This window comes from Protopterus annectens, chromosome 17.part0 (assembly GCF_019279795.1).
Source record: "Protopterus annectens isolate FY-2018-M chromosome 17.part0, PAN1.0, whole genome shotgun sequence".
In the NCBI taxonomy this organism is placed as follows: domain Eukaryota; kingdom Metazoa; phylum Chordata; order Ceratodontiformes; family Protopteridae; genus Protopterus; species Protopterus annectens.
In genome coordinates, this window is record NC_056751.1 from 240,343,012 (window position 1) to 240,359,163 (window position 16,152).

Sequence of the window (16,152 nt, forward strand, 5' to 3'; positions counted from 1 at the left end):
TGGAGCCAGACCTTTTCTATTGTTTTTTATATACTCTTCTTTTTCTTTGTGTTAAGCAAAGGTGCACAGTGTTTTTCAGGTATCAGTCTTTTTCATCATGAAATATACTTGTTGGATAATAGAAAGAACACAAGAATCCTGAGTTATACTTGCCCAAGCTGGAAAAGAAAGAGATAGACAAAGAGATAGAAGAGTAAGATTTGGAAGAGATTTGTAGTCAAGAGTACTTGGCCTTTGTGGAAAAGGCTGCTAGGATTAAGGGCTAGAACCAGTGGTCTTAGATTGTGGAGGCTTTCTTGCAGTCTTTTTAGAGCGGGAAGAAGCAGCAGAGGAAAAAGATGGGTGCGTCTGTATCCTAGCAAAGTCTTAGTAGGAACATTTCTGTGGAATTTTGGAATAGGAGAGACAAAAAAGTGCTTCAAATCTTGAGAGTTACTTTCCTTTCTCTTGTAAGGACTTAAATAAATTTGCAGTTGCAGAACCAAAGACAGGAGAGTTATCTAGAGGCACATTCATCAATTTTGCTTTGATGTCATCTGGCAAAGGCTGAAGCCTCAACCAAGAGTGTCTTCTAAGAACAGACCCAGAAGCACCTGCTCCACAGGATGCTTCAACTGAATCATAACTGCATTTAATCAAAGTGTCTAGCTACTTGTGAAGAAGCTGCTAATGGAGACATAACCTGATTTTTTAGGCCAGAGTCTGGAAGCTGTTAAACAGCTTGAGAGGCCTGTGAAAACAGGGCCAATGAATATCTGGACATGTGTGTTTGATTGGCTATCACAGCTGTAAACTAAGAGAAGGTATACACTTTCTTACCAAGTCTTTCCATAATTTTACACTCCGTATCTGAAGGAAAATGTTTTGAAGAAGGCTGACAACCTAAAGAACCTGTCTGAAGCAATGGATACTACCAGTTAGATCAGCTGAAGGACACTTACACAGGAATATGCAGTCATAAGGCACCCTGTAGAACTTGTATGGCCTTTTAGGAGCAGGAGCTTGTGAATCAGGGTTCTTAGAAGTAGATGAAAAAGCATCCAAAAATGCTGGCAAAACAGGAGGCACAGCAGGAGGAGTTTCCATCTGTATAAGGTCATAATACCTTTTCTACTCTGAGATCAGTGAGCAGTCCCATTTAAAAAATGTATTCATGTTGTTAATGGTCTCCTCAAAAGAAATCTCTTCTACTAAGGAATCTGCCCCATTGGACTCGTCCTCTGGAGAACTACATTCTAAAGAGGAAGTAATTTGTGTAGTGTATGCAAAGGAATCCTAATCAGAATCATCATCATCTTCAGGTAATTCTTGTTCCCTAACCCTTTAAACAGGAGAGAATGTGAAACAAGGAACAGAAAAGTACAGTTGTGTACACTTACCATAAATGTAGATGTTAGAGTGTATTCACTGTTGCAGTTCTAATCAATGGGTTAATCTGACTCCCGGTAGCCCTCGATCAGCCAGAATACTAAAGGTAAGAAAAATTACGTTGGCTATCATCGGTTGTAAAAGATGTCAGGGCGACCGATACAAAAGGAGGCAGCCAACGTCAATTCCTCAGTCTTTCTTTCCATAACAGTCAGAAGCCCCCAGAAAACCAAGGCTTAAACTAAATTTAGCCTGTACCTTAGGAAAAGAGAAAAAGGGGGAAGGAGGGAGAGAAAGCAGGACTGCAACAGTGAATATATTCGAACATCTACATTTATGGTACGTGTACACAACTGTACTATGTTCATCGTGTTTCACTGTTGCAGTCCTAACCAATGGGTTGATTACCAAAGCCCAGAGAACAGAGAGGAGAAACCAACAGAATCAAGGATTGGAGATAATGCCCTGCAGAACAGCTGTGGCAAACCCTGCCCTGGCTTTTGAAAACAAAGGCAAATTATAAAGCTTTGTGAAAGTGTGAACAGAAGACCATGTGGCAGCTTCCAAAATATCATTAATAGGGACACCCCTTAAAAAGGCTGCAGAAGTGGAAGTTGCTCTAGTTGAGTGGGTCCTAACCCCTTGAGGAGGAACCTTGCCATGAAAGGAATAACAAAAAGTAATACAATGAGCAATCCATTTAGAAATGATCTGCTTAGAAATAGCCTTGCCTTGGGCTCCAGGGGCAAAGCTGACCAATAGTTGAGCTGATTTCCGAAGGTCTTTAGTCCTTGTCCAGGTAAAACATGAGCTGTCTATGCACATCAATAGAATGTAGGAGCCTTTCACCTCTATTTTGAGGATTAGGAAAGAAGGTAGGAAGGTGTATGGACTGATTAAGAGTCAGGCTAGAAACCACCTTAGGCATAAAGGAGGAGTTGGTTCTCAGAGAGACCCTATCTGCATGGAAAATAAGAGGAGGCAACACAGCCATCAAAGCATGGAGCTCCAAAACCCTCCCTGCTGAAGTTATAGCCAAGAGGAAGGCAGTCTTCCACGAGAGAAACTTCAAATCTGCAGTGGCAGCTGGCTCAGGAGGAGGAAGAGTGAGTTTCTCTAGAACAAAATTAAGATCCCAGGCTGGACTAGGCGCCCTTCTGGGAGGTTCCTCTGAGAAACATTTTCATCAGAGGATGAGAGAAAATGGGTTGTTCAAAAGAACAATGAGCAGAAATGGCTGGATGTTGATAGAGGAAAAAGGAAGACCACCCTGAAGCAAATCAGCCAGGTATTCCAGGATCAGAGGAAGAGGAGGCTGAGAAGAAGATTCCCCACTAGCCTGCATCCAAAGAGAGAACCTTTCCCATTTGCCAGCATAAGACTTCCCTGGTGCTAGGCCTCTTGGCCTCCATCAGCACGTCAACCACCTGCTGGGAAAGGGAAGAAGAATAGGATGGAGTCATACAATGAGCCAAGCTGACAAATGGAGAGACTGAAGATGAGGATGCAGAATGTTCCCCCTTTTTGAACCAAAAGATCTGGCTTCAGAGGAAGATGCCAATACACAAGTAAACAGTAAATTCCAACAATTGCCAACGAAAACTAAGCTAATTTACTGGTAAAACAGTGGTGTCATGTTCCAAATAATAAAACTAGAGCTGAATAAAAACACTCATTTATTTTAACATTAGGTTTAGCGCTTTCATCTACTCACGGTAGACTTCCTCAGAACACCATATCCAAGTGCAACAGTCTTTAAATAAGGATAACCTTCCAATCAAAAGAGAATAAAGTGGCGAAACACGGACCAATCCAAAAAGAAAAGATTTAATATAAACGTTAGCAGTTTCATGCACCACACCTTAGTGCACTTCTTCAGACAAAACAGCATTAAAAAACCTCAAATAAATAGGTTACATAATTAAAGAACCGTAATTTATGGTTAACCACAATTAATACAATTAAAAAACTTGACCTAGCTTTTAAAGCAACCTACTAATCGGAAAAAATTCTAACTATACACAACCAACAAACATCATAAATTACATTATTCCATCTTACTTAAAATTTGTTTGATTGAATTCTATTTAATCCCATAAAAAATATTAATAAATATATTACTAACCACATGCATAATGTTACAATTAGTAACAAAATACTAAAAAAATTTTATACATTTAACGCTCTAAAGCTTTTAGTTTAAGTAAACATTTGACTGAACAAACATCATTGATGCCTGGATATACATAGGCATTAGTTTTTAATTGCCATAATAATTCTTGTTCTTCCAGTTTTAAGTGCCAAGGTCCCCCCTCTGGGATTTTTTAAGAACCTGATGAACTACTACAAACTTAAAACTGTGTGTATTATATTCTAATATGTGCCTTGCCAGGGCATTAGTACTAACACCTTTGGATATAGCATAAGTATGTTCGTAGATCCGCTGCTTCAGTTGACGTTCCGTCTTGCCAAGATAGAACACAGGGCAAGATTGACATGAAACTAAATACACTACACCTTGACTCTCTCAGTTAAATTTTTTGGGGATCCCATACCTAGTATTTTTAATATAAAACAAAAGGACCAGTTTGGATACATTTACAATAATTGCATCTACCACATTTATACATGCCTTTCTGTTTATTATGTTGTTGATGTGGTAGTTCGAATAATGTCTTCAAATTAGGACCTTTCTTAAATACCATTATTGGCTTTGTACCTAAAACCTTAGTAAGTGCTTGTTGTTGCAGAATAATGTCCCAATTGTAATACAAAATGTCCCTAAACTGTTCTGATACATCATTGAACTGGGTTGAAAAACTAGTAACATATTTTTCATCATCTGTGTTAACCAAGGATGTTGTTTTCATATTGTGCAAATGGGCACCTTTGTTGCTATTTTCTTCGGATGGATACCCTTTAATTAAAAGCGGGCCCAAAATATTATTTAACCTCTTATTATTTACTTCCTTACGTAGCTCTTTAATCAACTTCAATGGGTAACCACGGTTTAGGAACATTTCTTGCAAAAAAATTACACTCTTGTTAAAAATCCTTATCAGTAGAACACATTCTGGATGCCCTTACTAACTGTCCCTTTATGATCCCCCTCTTCTGAAAACCTGGGTGGTTACTTGAAAAATGTAAGAAAGAACCTTCCAATCATGTAACTGTGTTAATTAACCTCATTAATATTCAGCAATTCAATTCTAAACTACTATAATCAAACTGCAAAATACATGTTAATAATAATTTAAAATTGTATAATCACATACAAATTTTCAAGTTATAAAACATTAAAAACAAGTACATCGATGTGTGTGTGTGTGTGTGTGTGTATATATATATATATATATATATATATATATATATATATATATATATATATATATATATACACACACGTTAAAAATGATAAACTTATATACAATGTATCACTGTGGGAAACGACAGTAATATGACTACTAAGATACTGATACCAACTCCTATTAAAAATACAGCTCTATACAAATAATTAATGTTGTTATGCATACCCCTTTCAAGCTCTGAACAGGGGTTTGGTAGAAATACAATCATTTAATCCTGGAGGGGTGACTGCATTCAATAAAATATGCCATTTCACTTCTCTCCCCCAGTTTGGCTTTCACATCTCCTCCTCTGGGGTCGATCTTGACACATTCTAATATGGCAAATTTAAAAGTATTACAAGTGTCACTAACTTCCAAATGTCTATATAGGGCATTATTTGTATCTTTTTTCTAATACAATACAAGCGGTCGTATATACGATTCCTAAATCTCCTGTTCGTTTTTTCCTACATAAAAACTAGGACAATTTGTGCAGGTATATAAACAGACCACGTGTTGGGTCTGACAATTACCCTTTTTGAACCTAATCACTGTTTTGTTAATGTTACCTAAAGTAAGGGTATGGTATTCGCTTACTGCATAGCACTGTTTACAATGTCCACATTTACTTGTGCCTTCTGTTCTATTATTCCTTTTTTCCTTATATTTATCACTAGTTTGAATTTTTGTTTTCAAGTTCAACCCTGTTTTATACACAAAATGGGATTCATCCCCTAATTTGTGCACCCCTTCATCACATCTCAAAATGTTCCAATTCTTATGTATATTTTTCACTTCCTTAACATAAGGATTAAATTGTAATATACAGGCTCTATTGAATTTCTTAGTCTTGTCCCTAACTATTGTATTGGTGGGTCCATTAATAGTATCCTTATCTGCACCTAGCAAAAGCTTGTACTTTTTACCCCACTCACTTTTTACATACCCAGTGACATCATTAATGATTTCATTAGGGTATCCCCTCTCTCTAAACATATTTCCTATATATTCAATTTCTGCCACCATCTCAGAATAAACAGAAGTCATCCAGGCATATATATACATATACATATATACATATATACATATAAACTGCTTGCAATGAAACCTTCAATTGAGAGGCAATCTCCCAGGCTTGAAGGGCCAGCCTGCAGAGCAGGAAAAACTTGGTGACCCTCTGTTTGTTCACATGCCACAGAAATGTAGTGTTGTCTGTGAATATCTTCAGTGGAACTGGAAGCAGGAAGGAGAGAAAGGCTTGAAGGACCAGGATCAAAGTTATAATTTCTTTTATATTGATATATTGCTTCTTGATTGAGGGAGACCAAAGAGCCTGGACTTATAGTCAACCCACAGTTGCTCCCCACCCCAAATCTGAGGCATCTGTGTAGAGTTCCTGAACTGGGGTTGGCTGTTGAAATGGAAGCCCTGGACTCAGCTCAATCTGTTGAAACCACTATTGAATTTCTCTCTTTACGCAGGAGAGAATTGGGAGTAAGTATTCCAGGGGATGGGCATGCTGGCTCCCAAGTGTTTCTAAAAACTACTGGATTTTCCACATGTGAAGTCTGGTTTGGGGTAGCATTGGAATCAGTGATGTCATGAACCTTATTCTGTGCAAGTACCCCCTGGTGAAGATGGAGGTTAAGGAGAGTAGGTTGTGGAAGTAGTTGAGTAGAGTTTACACTTTTTGAGAAGGGATGAAAACCATCATCTGATATGTTCTTCGTCTGCATCCTAGGAAAATCTGATCCTGGGAAGGATTGAAAGAGGACTTGCTGGAGTTTATGGTGAACACCAGGCCCTGAACCACGGAAATGGTGAAGGCTATTTTTTTTTGAGTGTCTGGGTGGGCTGCTTGAATTAGCGAGTGTCCTGGTAAGGGTAGATCAGTATTCCTTGGAGCCTGCAGAAGGCAATGACAGAAGCTAAGCATTTCGTGAATACCCTTGGTGCCATACAACATCCAAAAGGCAAAGCACTGAACTGAAAGTGACAGGAAGGAACACAAAAGTATAAAAACTTCCTGTATTGTGGATGAATGGGGATATGCAAGTATGCATTCTTCATGTCCAGAGTGACTAGAAAGGCCTGGAGAAGCAAGGGAATTTAAGAGTTTGCAGAGCAAGCATACGAAAAGTTGCCACTTTGAGGAAAGGATGAGGTGTGGGAAGTCTATAACTGGTCTCAAAGGACCCTCTTTTCTGGGAACTAGGAACATTCTTGAGTAAAACCTTTTTGTACAGATGGAACTTCCTGAATAGTTCCTTGATTAAACAAGTCCTATAGGATTTGTGGGAACAAATGGATCTGATCCTGAGGATGTTGTGGAATGCCCATGAAGGGAGGGACTGATTTCCATATCATGTAATAACCATTCTGTATAACAGAAAGAGCCCACCAGTTGGTGAAGATACTTGCCCAAAAGTGAAGAGAAAAACATAGGCACTGGGAAAGGGGGATGTTTGAGAGATTTCGCAGGTAGTCACACACTACCTGGCCTGTCTTGAAAGGTGAGCTTTTGGGCAGGGGTTTATTTGTGTCTGTAAGATCCCTGTCTGCCAGCCCTTTCCTATGGGAAGGAGGGGAACTACGCTGTTCCATTCTGAAAAATTGTGATTTGGGAAGGTAATTTCTGTAGCATTTAGGGACTGGGGACACAAAGGTGTTTCATTTCCTTAAGCTCTTTTCCTTTGTCATGCAGAGATTTGAACAGGGCAGCAGCTTCAGAACCAAAAAGGGCATCATTGTCCAGAGGTGCATCCATAACTTTAGCCTTAATATCTTCATGCAAAGACTGGAGTTACAGCCTTGAGTACCTTGCAAGTACAGAACCTGAAGCTGCTAACCTTGCTGATACCTCAGCTGCATGATAACTGCACTTAGAGTGCATAAGCACCTGGGCTGAGATGGACATTAGAGAGGCAAACTGTTTTAGCTTGAGCATCAGAAACGTCTGATACCAGCTTAGATGCTTGGGAAAGCACGGTCAGGATATATATTGACATGTGGGCCTGGTAGTTAATGGGTCTGAAAGCCAGTACAGAGGAGGTATAAGCTTTTTTCCCTATGCGATTTGGACAGCTTATCTGCAGAGAGAAAGAGAGAGAGAGAACGAGAACTTGCACGGTCTGCAAAGGGACATTTGAAAAGGAACTTACTGTCCTCGGGGACCTTACAGAATCTGTCAGGCCTTTTTTGGAGCTGGAGGTTGAGAATCTGGAGTCTTAGACACTGAGAAAGGCATTCAGAAAGGCAGGGAGAACAGGAGGGATGGCTGAGGGAGAAACTATCTGCAACGGGTCACAATAACTCTTTTTAACTTCAGATACTTGACTACTTTCACACTTGAAGTGATATCTCATCCTGGAAACAGTTTCTCCAAAGGACAAATCTTCCTCATTTGAATCTCTACTGTTGGAATCTAATTAAGGGAAGCATAACCCAGGGGAGACTTGATCTGGGAAGTGTTGAACAAGGATTCATCAGATGATGAAGAATCTTCTTTACCAGAGGTCTGCTATTCCTCCACTGATGATCTGGGAGTGGAAGAAGGGACAGAGATGAGTGGAAGGCCTGAGGATGAGTTTAAAGCCATGAAGCATTCCTAACTCTCTGCAAGAAGGTCTGCCAATCAGGAGAAGGATCCTGGGGTGACCCAACATGTTTGTTTCTGCTTCTATTTACTAGGAAGTTCCACCCTAGGTTGTGAAGAAATAGCAGGCGCATGGCTAGGCTCTGTGTCAGGTGAAGGAATTGCTAGAGAAGGGGGAGCTGGAGGAGACAGAGGAACAATGCTTGAGACATCCGAGATAGTGGGTCATGATTCCCTCTTACCGCTCTGAATGGACGTCTGCATTGCCTCTGTGGATGTCCTAGTGGCACCTTCCCTAACGACTTCTGAAATGGTGCTAACTGCAGGTTGGGAAGCAGAGATCGAACATGCCTCTGGGACTTCACTGGCCTCAAGAGGAACGTCGGAATCCAGAGGCACAGCCAAATATTCAGGCCTGATCTTTTTGGCTTTCTTTGGTGGCTTACTGAACAGACCTGTGGTGCTTTCCATATCAAAAGCTAATGATTTTAGACACTGGTTCTCAAGGTAAATGTTGAGAAGGCTGACAAATGACTACAAAGGGTCATGAAGACAAATGCCTGGCAAATCGCGCAAAACTTGTAATTTTGCTTGGGCCTAGGCAAAAAAACATTGATTGTGGCTGCCTTTGTGCAATCTGATGTCCACATTTGCTTTTCCTAGACGAAATCAACCTCAAAAAAAAAAAATAATAAAAAATTTTCCCCAACAGAGCACTTATCTGAAAACACTCTGCAATCAGATGAATGTTAGAAGCTGTCATACGGACTGGCAGCAGAGAAGTTATGAGGAACGGTACATGCCAATTTCACCTTTATGGCCTTATTTTTTTCTTGTTTTCACACAAGTGTGTCTTATTAAAGACTGCCTTTAACCAAAATGTACCCACCAACATGTTTTGTGGGGTACGTCTCTTGTTGGCTGATGATTTTGGTCAGCCCTTTGTTAGTCAATGACAGCTTAAATGGTGAGGAACAAAGTCAACTCAAGAGTAGACTGCAAAAGATGGTTATGATCAGTGTCTGACCTCAGACTTCCTCACCTTCTCCTACTGGTCTAGCACCAGTGCTGGATCACATGCCAATCATGGGACTTCCCTGTGCAAAACACCCTCCATATCATCTTCAAGGAATTGATGCAGGTCTCAAGTTTCTCTCAACTGCCTAAGGGTAGCCAAGCTGAAGCTCTGGCATGTGCAGTAATGCTTCACATTCTGCTCCTTTCCCAGTAAATAGAAGCAATGCCGATAACATGGCAGATGAGTGAACACTTGAAAGGTTTTAACTTTTTAAAACTAATCTAAGACTTTTCCCAAGATGCATCAGAATCAAAATCTGGACTGACTTAAGCAAAACAAAATAACTTGGTAATGAAAGGGTTTAGCATACCTTTCTAGTCCAGTGAGTAACATCATGACATCTGCTAGTTAGACACACACAATTCTCAACTACAAAGATATGGTCATATTGAAAAGAAGAAATCTCAAGAGTTACTGAAACCAGAAAGTCTTCAAAGTCAGAAGAGGAAAATTAAAAAATAAAAAGTTATGTACCTACCATAACGTTCCACATTAGTTGTCTTCTTCTCGCCTTCTTTCTTTCTGGTTGGGTTCGGAGCAGATCCTCGGCTCCGACTCGGCCATCTACTAAAACCCGAGAGCTATTTACTGGCTTGAGGCCTCCCCATATCCCACAATGCTTGGCGCTAGATACTCAGATCTTGTTTCGCACAGCTAACACCAGAGAAATACAAGGACACCTGTCCATACCACAAGGTTTTCCTACAGTACTAAGACAGAGGAGAACGTAACCAAGATAAGACTCAGCCAGAGGAAGAAGGCCTCAAAAAGGGACTCTTCTCGGTCTGTCCAGGCTAGGGTGATGGAGGGTGGGATGCAAGAAAGAAGGCGAGAAGAAGACAACTAACATGGAAGGTTATGGTAGGTACATAACTTCTTAATGTTAAGTTGTCTCTCTCGCCTTCATTCTTGCTGGTTGGGACAGCGTCCCTAGCACCTTAGTCCTGGGTGGCTCATCGGAACAGACTCTTGAGCACAGTGGAACCAAAAGCAACTCTACTCCTAGAGGCCATATCCAACTTATAATGTGAAATGAAAGTATGAGGAGTGGCCCATGTGGCTGCGGCACAAATAAATTCCATAGGTAGTCTTGCTTGAAAAGCTACCGAAGTAGTCAACGCTCTGGTGTAATGACCTTTGGGTTTAGTAGGGAGTTCTTTATGTCTCAGCTGATAAATCAAAGTAATAATAGAGGACAACCACCTGGAAAAGGTTACTTTAGAAACTGGCAGGCCCTGTTTGCCCTCAGCATAGGACAGGAAGAGTTGGTTTGATTTCCTTGTTTGCTTGGTCCTATCCAAATAAAAACATAATTGCCTATGAATGTCCAATTGGTGTAACTTTTGTTCAGCTTTGTTCGAATAGTTAGGAAAAAAGACAGGTAGATCAATAGCCTGATTCCGGTTTGTTTCGGAAGGTATCTTGGGCAGAAACGAAGGATTAGTCCTGAGTGAAACTCTATCCTTATGAAACACAAGGTAAGGAGGATGAATACTGAGGGCTTGAAGTTCCGAAACTCTCCTAGCTGAGGTGATGGCTACTAAAGAGAGAGCCTTCCAGGAAAGCAATTTTAAGGAACAGGAAGCCGCAGGTTCAAAAGGGGGGAGAATCAAGGAAGCTAATATCAAGTTTAAGTCCCACGGAGGCGGGGGATCTCTGACCGGGGGCCTAAGCAAAAAAGTCACTTTAAGAAAGGCCTTGCAAGGTTTGTGGGACATGATGCCGGTTTCTGACAGGCCAGCTTGGAAATTTGCGATAGCAGCTAATTGGACCCTAATGGTGGCGGAGGAGGAACCAGCTTGAAAGAGTTCTGCTAAAATATCTAGAACGTGATGGACAGGGGCTGTAAAGGAGTCTATACTCCTAGCCTCTGCCCAGAAGGAGAAACACTTCCACTTTCTAGCATAAGTCTTCCTGGTGGTACATTTGTGCGAAGAAAGGATGATTTCACGCACCGGCTGAGAAATAAGTGGAAGCCTGGCTAAGGTTGGAAGTGGAGCAACCAAGCTGTGAGGTTGAGGGACTGCCCTGAAAATGCCCCCCCCCCCACCTGATCAGGGAGGCATCCGTGGTCACTGTGGCAACAGGAGGAGGAAGAACAAATGGTCTGCCCTGGAGTACTAGAGGGGAGACCATCCACCACGCCAGGTGGTTGCACGATTGAGTGATTATTATCTTGTGAGACATCGGAAGTTGTTGAAAAGACCATTGGGTAAAAAGCATCCACTGAAGAATCTGCATGTGAAAATGAGCCAGGGGAACTAGTATGATTGCTCCTGCCATGAGACCCAACTTTTTTTTACAAATTTGGCCTGAATCCTTTTGCACTGTAGTAAGACCTGCACATGTCGGCGAATGTCTGACACTCTGTCTAGAGGAAGGTTTGCAGACAGATCTTTTGTATTTAATCTTGTGCCAATAAAGGTTATAGACCGACAAGGAGACAATGCAGACTTTTCGAAATTTATTGAGATACCTAGCTCGGAGAAAGTTTGGATGGTATAATCCCTGGCTCGCAGTAGCTGATGCCTGGTGGAAGCAGTAAGGAGCCAGTCGTCTAGATATGGAAACACCTGAAATCCTCGCTGTCTCAGGTGAGCCATAACCACTGCCATGTATTTGGTGTACACCCTGGAGGCTGTGGTGAGACCAAAGGGCAGGGCTCTGAATTGATAGTGACTGGCTCCCAGCCGGAAGCGGAGAAAACTTCTGGAGCGCCTGTCCATTTTGATATGGTAGTACACATCCTGAAGGTCTATGGAGCACATCCAATTGTCCTGACCCAAAAAGGGTAGAATGGACTGAAGCGTGACCATCCGGAACTTCGTTCTTTGAACAGATTTGTTTAACCTGCTGAGATCCAACATGGGTCTCCAGTCCCCTGTATTTTTGGTACCAAAAAGAACTTGAAGTAAATTCCGGATCCTTGCTGATCTGCTGGGACTGGCTGGATGGCCCGTTTTTCTAGCAGTTTTGAAATTTCTGGCACTGCTTGTTCCCTTAGACCAGGTGGAACATCTGGAAGGGACTTGGTTGTTTGTACACGGGTGTGGACAAAGGGGATTTTGTAACCCTTGGATACGATAGACCGTACCCATTTGTCTTGTGTGAGAAGTTGCCAGGCTTCTGGGTACAGTGACAATCGTCCCCAGACTGCCTCCGAAGGTGGACAGTCGGGCAGCCCCTCAGGGGTGCTGAAAGGGTTTGTCAGAGAAAGATTCTCTGCTACCCTGATTTTGCGGACCCCCTCTGCCCCTCGGGTGGCCTCTATTATTGTTCCCTCCCCTGCCCCTGGAGGGAAACACACCACATTTGTCAGGCACGACTCCCTGGGGTTTCCAAAACCACATTTTCCCACTCTTCTGACCTTTAGGGTATGGTCTAGAGGGAGTAGAAAAACGGACTCCCACGGCAGAGAGAGTCTTGCCTTCCTGCTCACACCTGGTAAGGGTATCCTTCACCTGTGGTCCAAACAGAGCCAAACCATCGAAGGGGGTATTGGTGAAGGACGCCTTAAAGGGGTCAGCAAAGTTACATAACCGCATCCAGGCATGTCTTCTCAAAGCCACGCCTGTACCTGCGGCCCTACTCGCCCCATCGGCTGCATAAGAAATGAGCCGCATGGAGGAGTTGACGAGTGAGTTAAGGGTCGCCAGCTGGGAGTTAATCTTATCTTGAGACCCCGCAGCTGATGGATCCTGAAGGGTATCACCCAGTTCGTTGAGAAGATCCCTTTGAAGGCGGGTGAAGTGGTACAGATAATTCAGTGACCATATGGAAAAAGTCGCTGAGGAAAACATCCGCTTCCCGTACCTGTCCATTGTCCTAGACTCTTTATTAGGTGGATGGACAGGCACTGAAGGGTCAGCCAACTCCTCCTTCGTGGCTGCTGCAACCACCATGGCATCAACGGGGACACCTTTTGTCAAAAATTGTTTGTTGGGTGGGGCTGTAATGAACTTAGTGGGTCTGCAGGGAGTTGGTTCCACTGTGTCTGGGGCTGACCATGCCTTTCGAGCCACTACTTCCATCAGCGGGTCGAAGGGTGGAGACACCCAGGAGGTGCAAGGGCGAGAACCAAATGCGTCCAGGTATACTGACTCGTCCTCGGAAGGGTTAAGGGCAGTCCAGTTCCACCTCTGCTTAAGGATCTCTAGGATGTCTGAAAGAGAGACATCCTCAGAGGGGGATCTTGGGGACCCTTCCGAATCCTCCAAGTCGTTATCAGACGTGACTGACTCGGGGGAGTCTACATGTTTCCTCTTACATTTTCTCTTCCGAGGGGGCTCCTCTGAATGATCAGCGGGAGGCCTCGGAAGAGGAAGATACGCCCAATGGGGCGACCTGGAGTGTCTGTTCTCCATGCTTGGGGTCAGAAGGGTGGGCAGAGACTGATGCAGGCACCATGGGGGGGAGGAGCCGACTCAGGAGTCAGCACGCTCATCATTACCTCAAAGGCGCCCTTATCAGGTAGAACAGAAGGTCCCCACTCCGAAGAGACGTGAACCCCTCCCGGCACCGACAGACCGCTCCAAGGCCGATGTCAGAGCCGAGCTCACCTGCGCCGAATCCCCGAGAGGGAGAATGGGGTTGGACAAGGGTCCGATGCCACTCACCCCCTCGGAACAGACGAGGGAGTCCCGGCGCCCAGATCCCTCCAAGGAAGGAACCAATGAAGAGATCGGAGCTGACGAAGGAGCCGAAAGGTGTGGTATCAGCTCTGACGTTTCCAAGATTCAAGCCCCAACCAGCTCCGGCTCTGAACACAAAGGGGGAGTCGGTGGAGGAACTGCTGAAGACACAGGAACAGCCACAGTCTGTTGAGAAGGGCTGGTTAACATTTTGGCCAGGGCCTGCAATTTAAAGAGTCTACTGACCACCCTTTTCCAAGTCATGATCGGATAGCCTGGAGGACCGAGAGGAGTGGGACCTATGGCTTCGTTCAGACTGAAGCAATGGTGACCTCGGAGCTGAACGAACAGATTCTAGGGAAGGGGACCTAGAATGTTTTCGGCCCAAAGATGGTTCCGACACTAAAACCGGAGCCGACTAAGGTCCAGAGATGTCGGTTCCAGCCAGAACCGAAGAGGATGCAGATGCTCCGCCCAGCGACGGCTCCGAGCTGGGAGCCGATGGCTTGGCGGGCTTTAAGGATTTCCCCGACTAAGGCTTCGCCAGGGATCCCTCTGGCTTAAGTAAACCTCTTAAAATAAGCTTGTTCCTATGCTCCTGCAGGACTCTCGGGCTGAAGGCATGACAGACCGACCAGGAGTCCTGCAGGTGTAGGGAACCCAAGCAATAAACACAAGTGTGACCGTTCGTTAGAGACATCTTCTGACAGCACGAGTCACACTTCTTGAAGCCTGAAACTTTGGTATCCTTGGACATACTAGAAGGGGATACCAAAGAGAGAAAATTAAACTAGTGCTTAAACAAGGCACACAGAAACAGTCACACACCCGCACTACACTGGTTAAACTAACAATAATAACAAAAACTATCACACCACACTTAATAACAACAAAAACTATGCACTAATAAAAATATATATACAAATATTACAAGGCTAAACACTACTCCTATTAGGTACAAAAAAGGGTGGGGTTAGCCAGTAAAGAGAAGAAACAAGGGGGGGGGGAGGGTAGAAACTCTCTAACAAAAAACGAGTTTCCTGAGTGGGACAAACTAGGGGATACACAGTCTAATTATACTAAAAGGGAAAGACTATCTATATACAAGAAAAATACAAAGGTAGATTTTAAGGTAATAAGACCAAAAAAGATTAATACGACCTGAGCCAGTAAAAACCCAACCTCGTAGCTGAAGCGGCAAATGAGATCTGGGTATCTAGCGCCAAGCATTGTGGGATATGGGGAGACCTCGAGCCAGTAAATAGCTCTCGAGCTTTAGTAGATGGCAGAGTCGGAGCCGAGGATCGGCTCCGAACCAAACCAGCAAGAATGAAGGCGAGAGAGACAACTTAACTTTACAGGTTGGTTGCAAACGGTTGAATAGTAGAGTTCACAAAATGAAAGCATAAATGGCAAATGGAGTGAAAAAGTAATTTACTCTTCAAGGAGAGGGTAAAAGGACCCTAGCAGCAGTGCTGGAGGAATTGGGGACTAAATCTCCCCCAAGGGATTTAAATGTACCTAGAATATGTGGAAAAGAATGGAGGAGGGTTTGGACTGCAAAGGCTAAATGTAATGTTAAGGCAAACACAATGAACCAAGGGATTCGCCCATTACCACTTGTGCCCTTAATGTACAGGATTAAAAGAACAGAACTTCAATGTATTCTAAAATATCAGTTTATGACACAATAAAATTGCATTTTGGACTACAGATACTTACACATATATCTGGGTTAGAAAGTTCACATAAAAGCTTTTTGGCATCAATGACAGCTTGATACAACCTTAGACTCTGCCCGTCACTTGCCACAAAACAAGCACTGGGAGAATTACAGTATGCACCTAAAGGAAAATAAAGCACAGTTAGTATAATTATGTACAATACAGTATTGTAATACTCAGTTTGAGCTTCTTAGCATGATGCAAAACAATGGCATTCAAATTACATACAAATCCGTGATTGGTCCATCCAGTTACTCTGTATACTGATGTTCAAACTCCAACTGTAGGGAAATGCACCTTAAACACAGCACAGTTCAGTTTTAGTGAGAGCAAATATTCTTCAAGATTCCAGAATGGCACTGTTATCGTCTTCGGTATAACAATACACATAAGCAAGAGAGGCAACATA

General features: G+C 43.0%; 1 protein-coding gene across 1 annotated transcript in view; it reads right to left on the bottom strand.

The window, feature by feature from the left end:
• DMXL1 (Dmx like 1) overlaps positions 1 to 16,152 on the bottom strand; it is a 2,737,735-nt gene that overhangs the window by 1,776,332 nt on the left and 945,251 nt on the right. Inside the window, exon 12 of the mRNA XM_044059165.1 lies at positions 15,742 to 15,863. Coding sequence (XP_043915100.1) covers positions 15,742 to 15,863 — 122 coding nt within the window. The remainder of the gene's footprint in view (positions 1 to 15,741; positions 15,864 to 16,152) is intronic.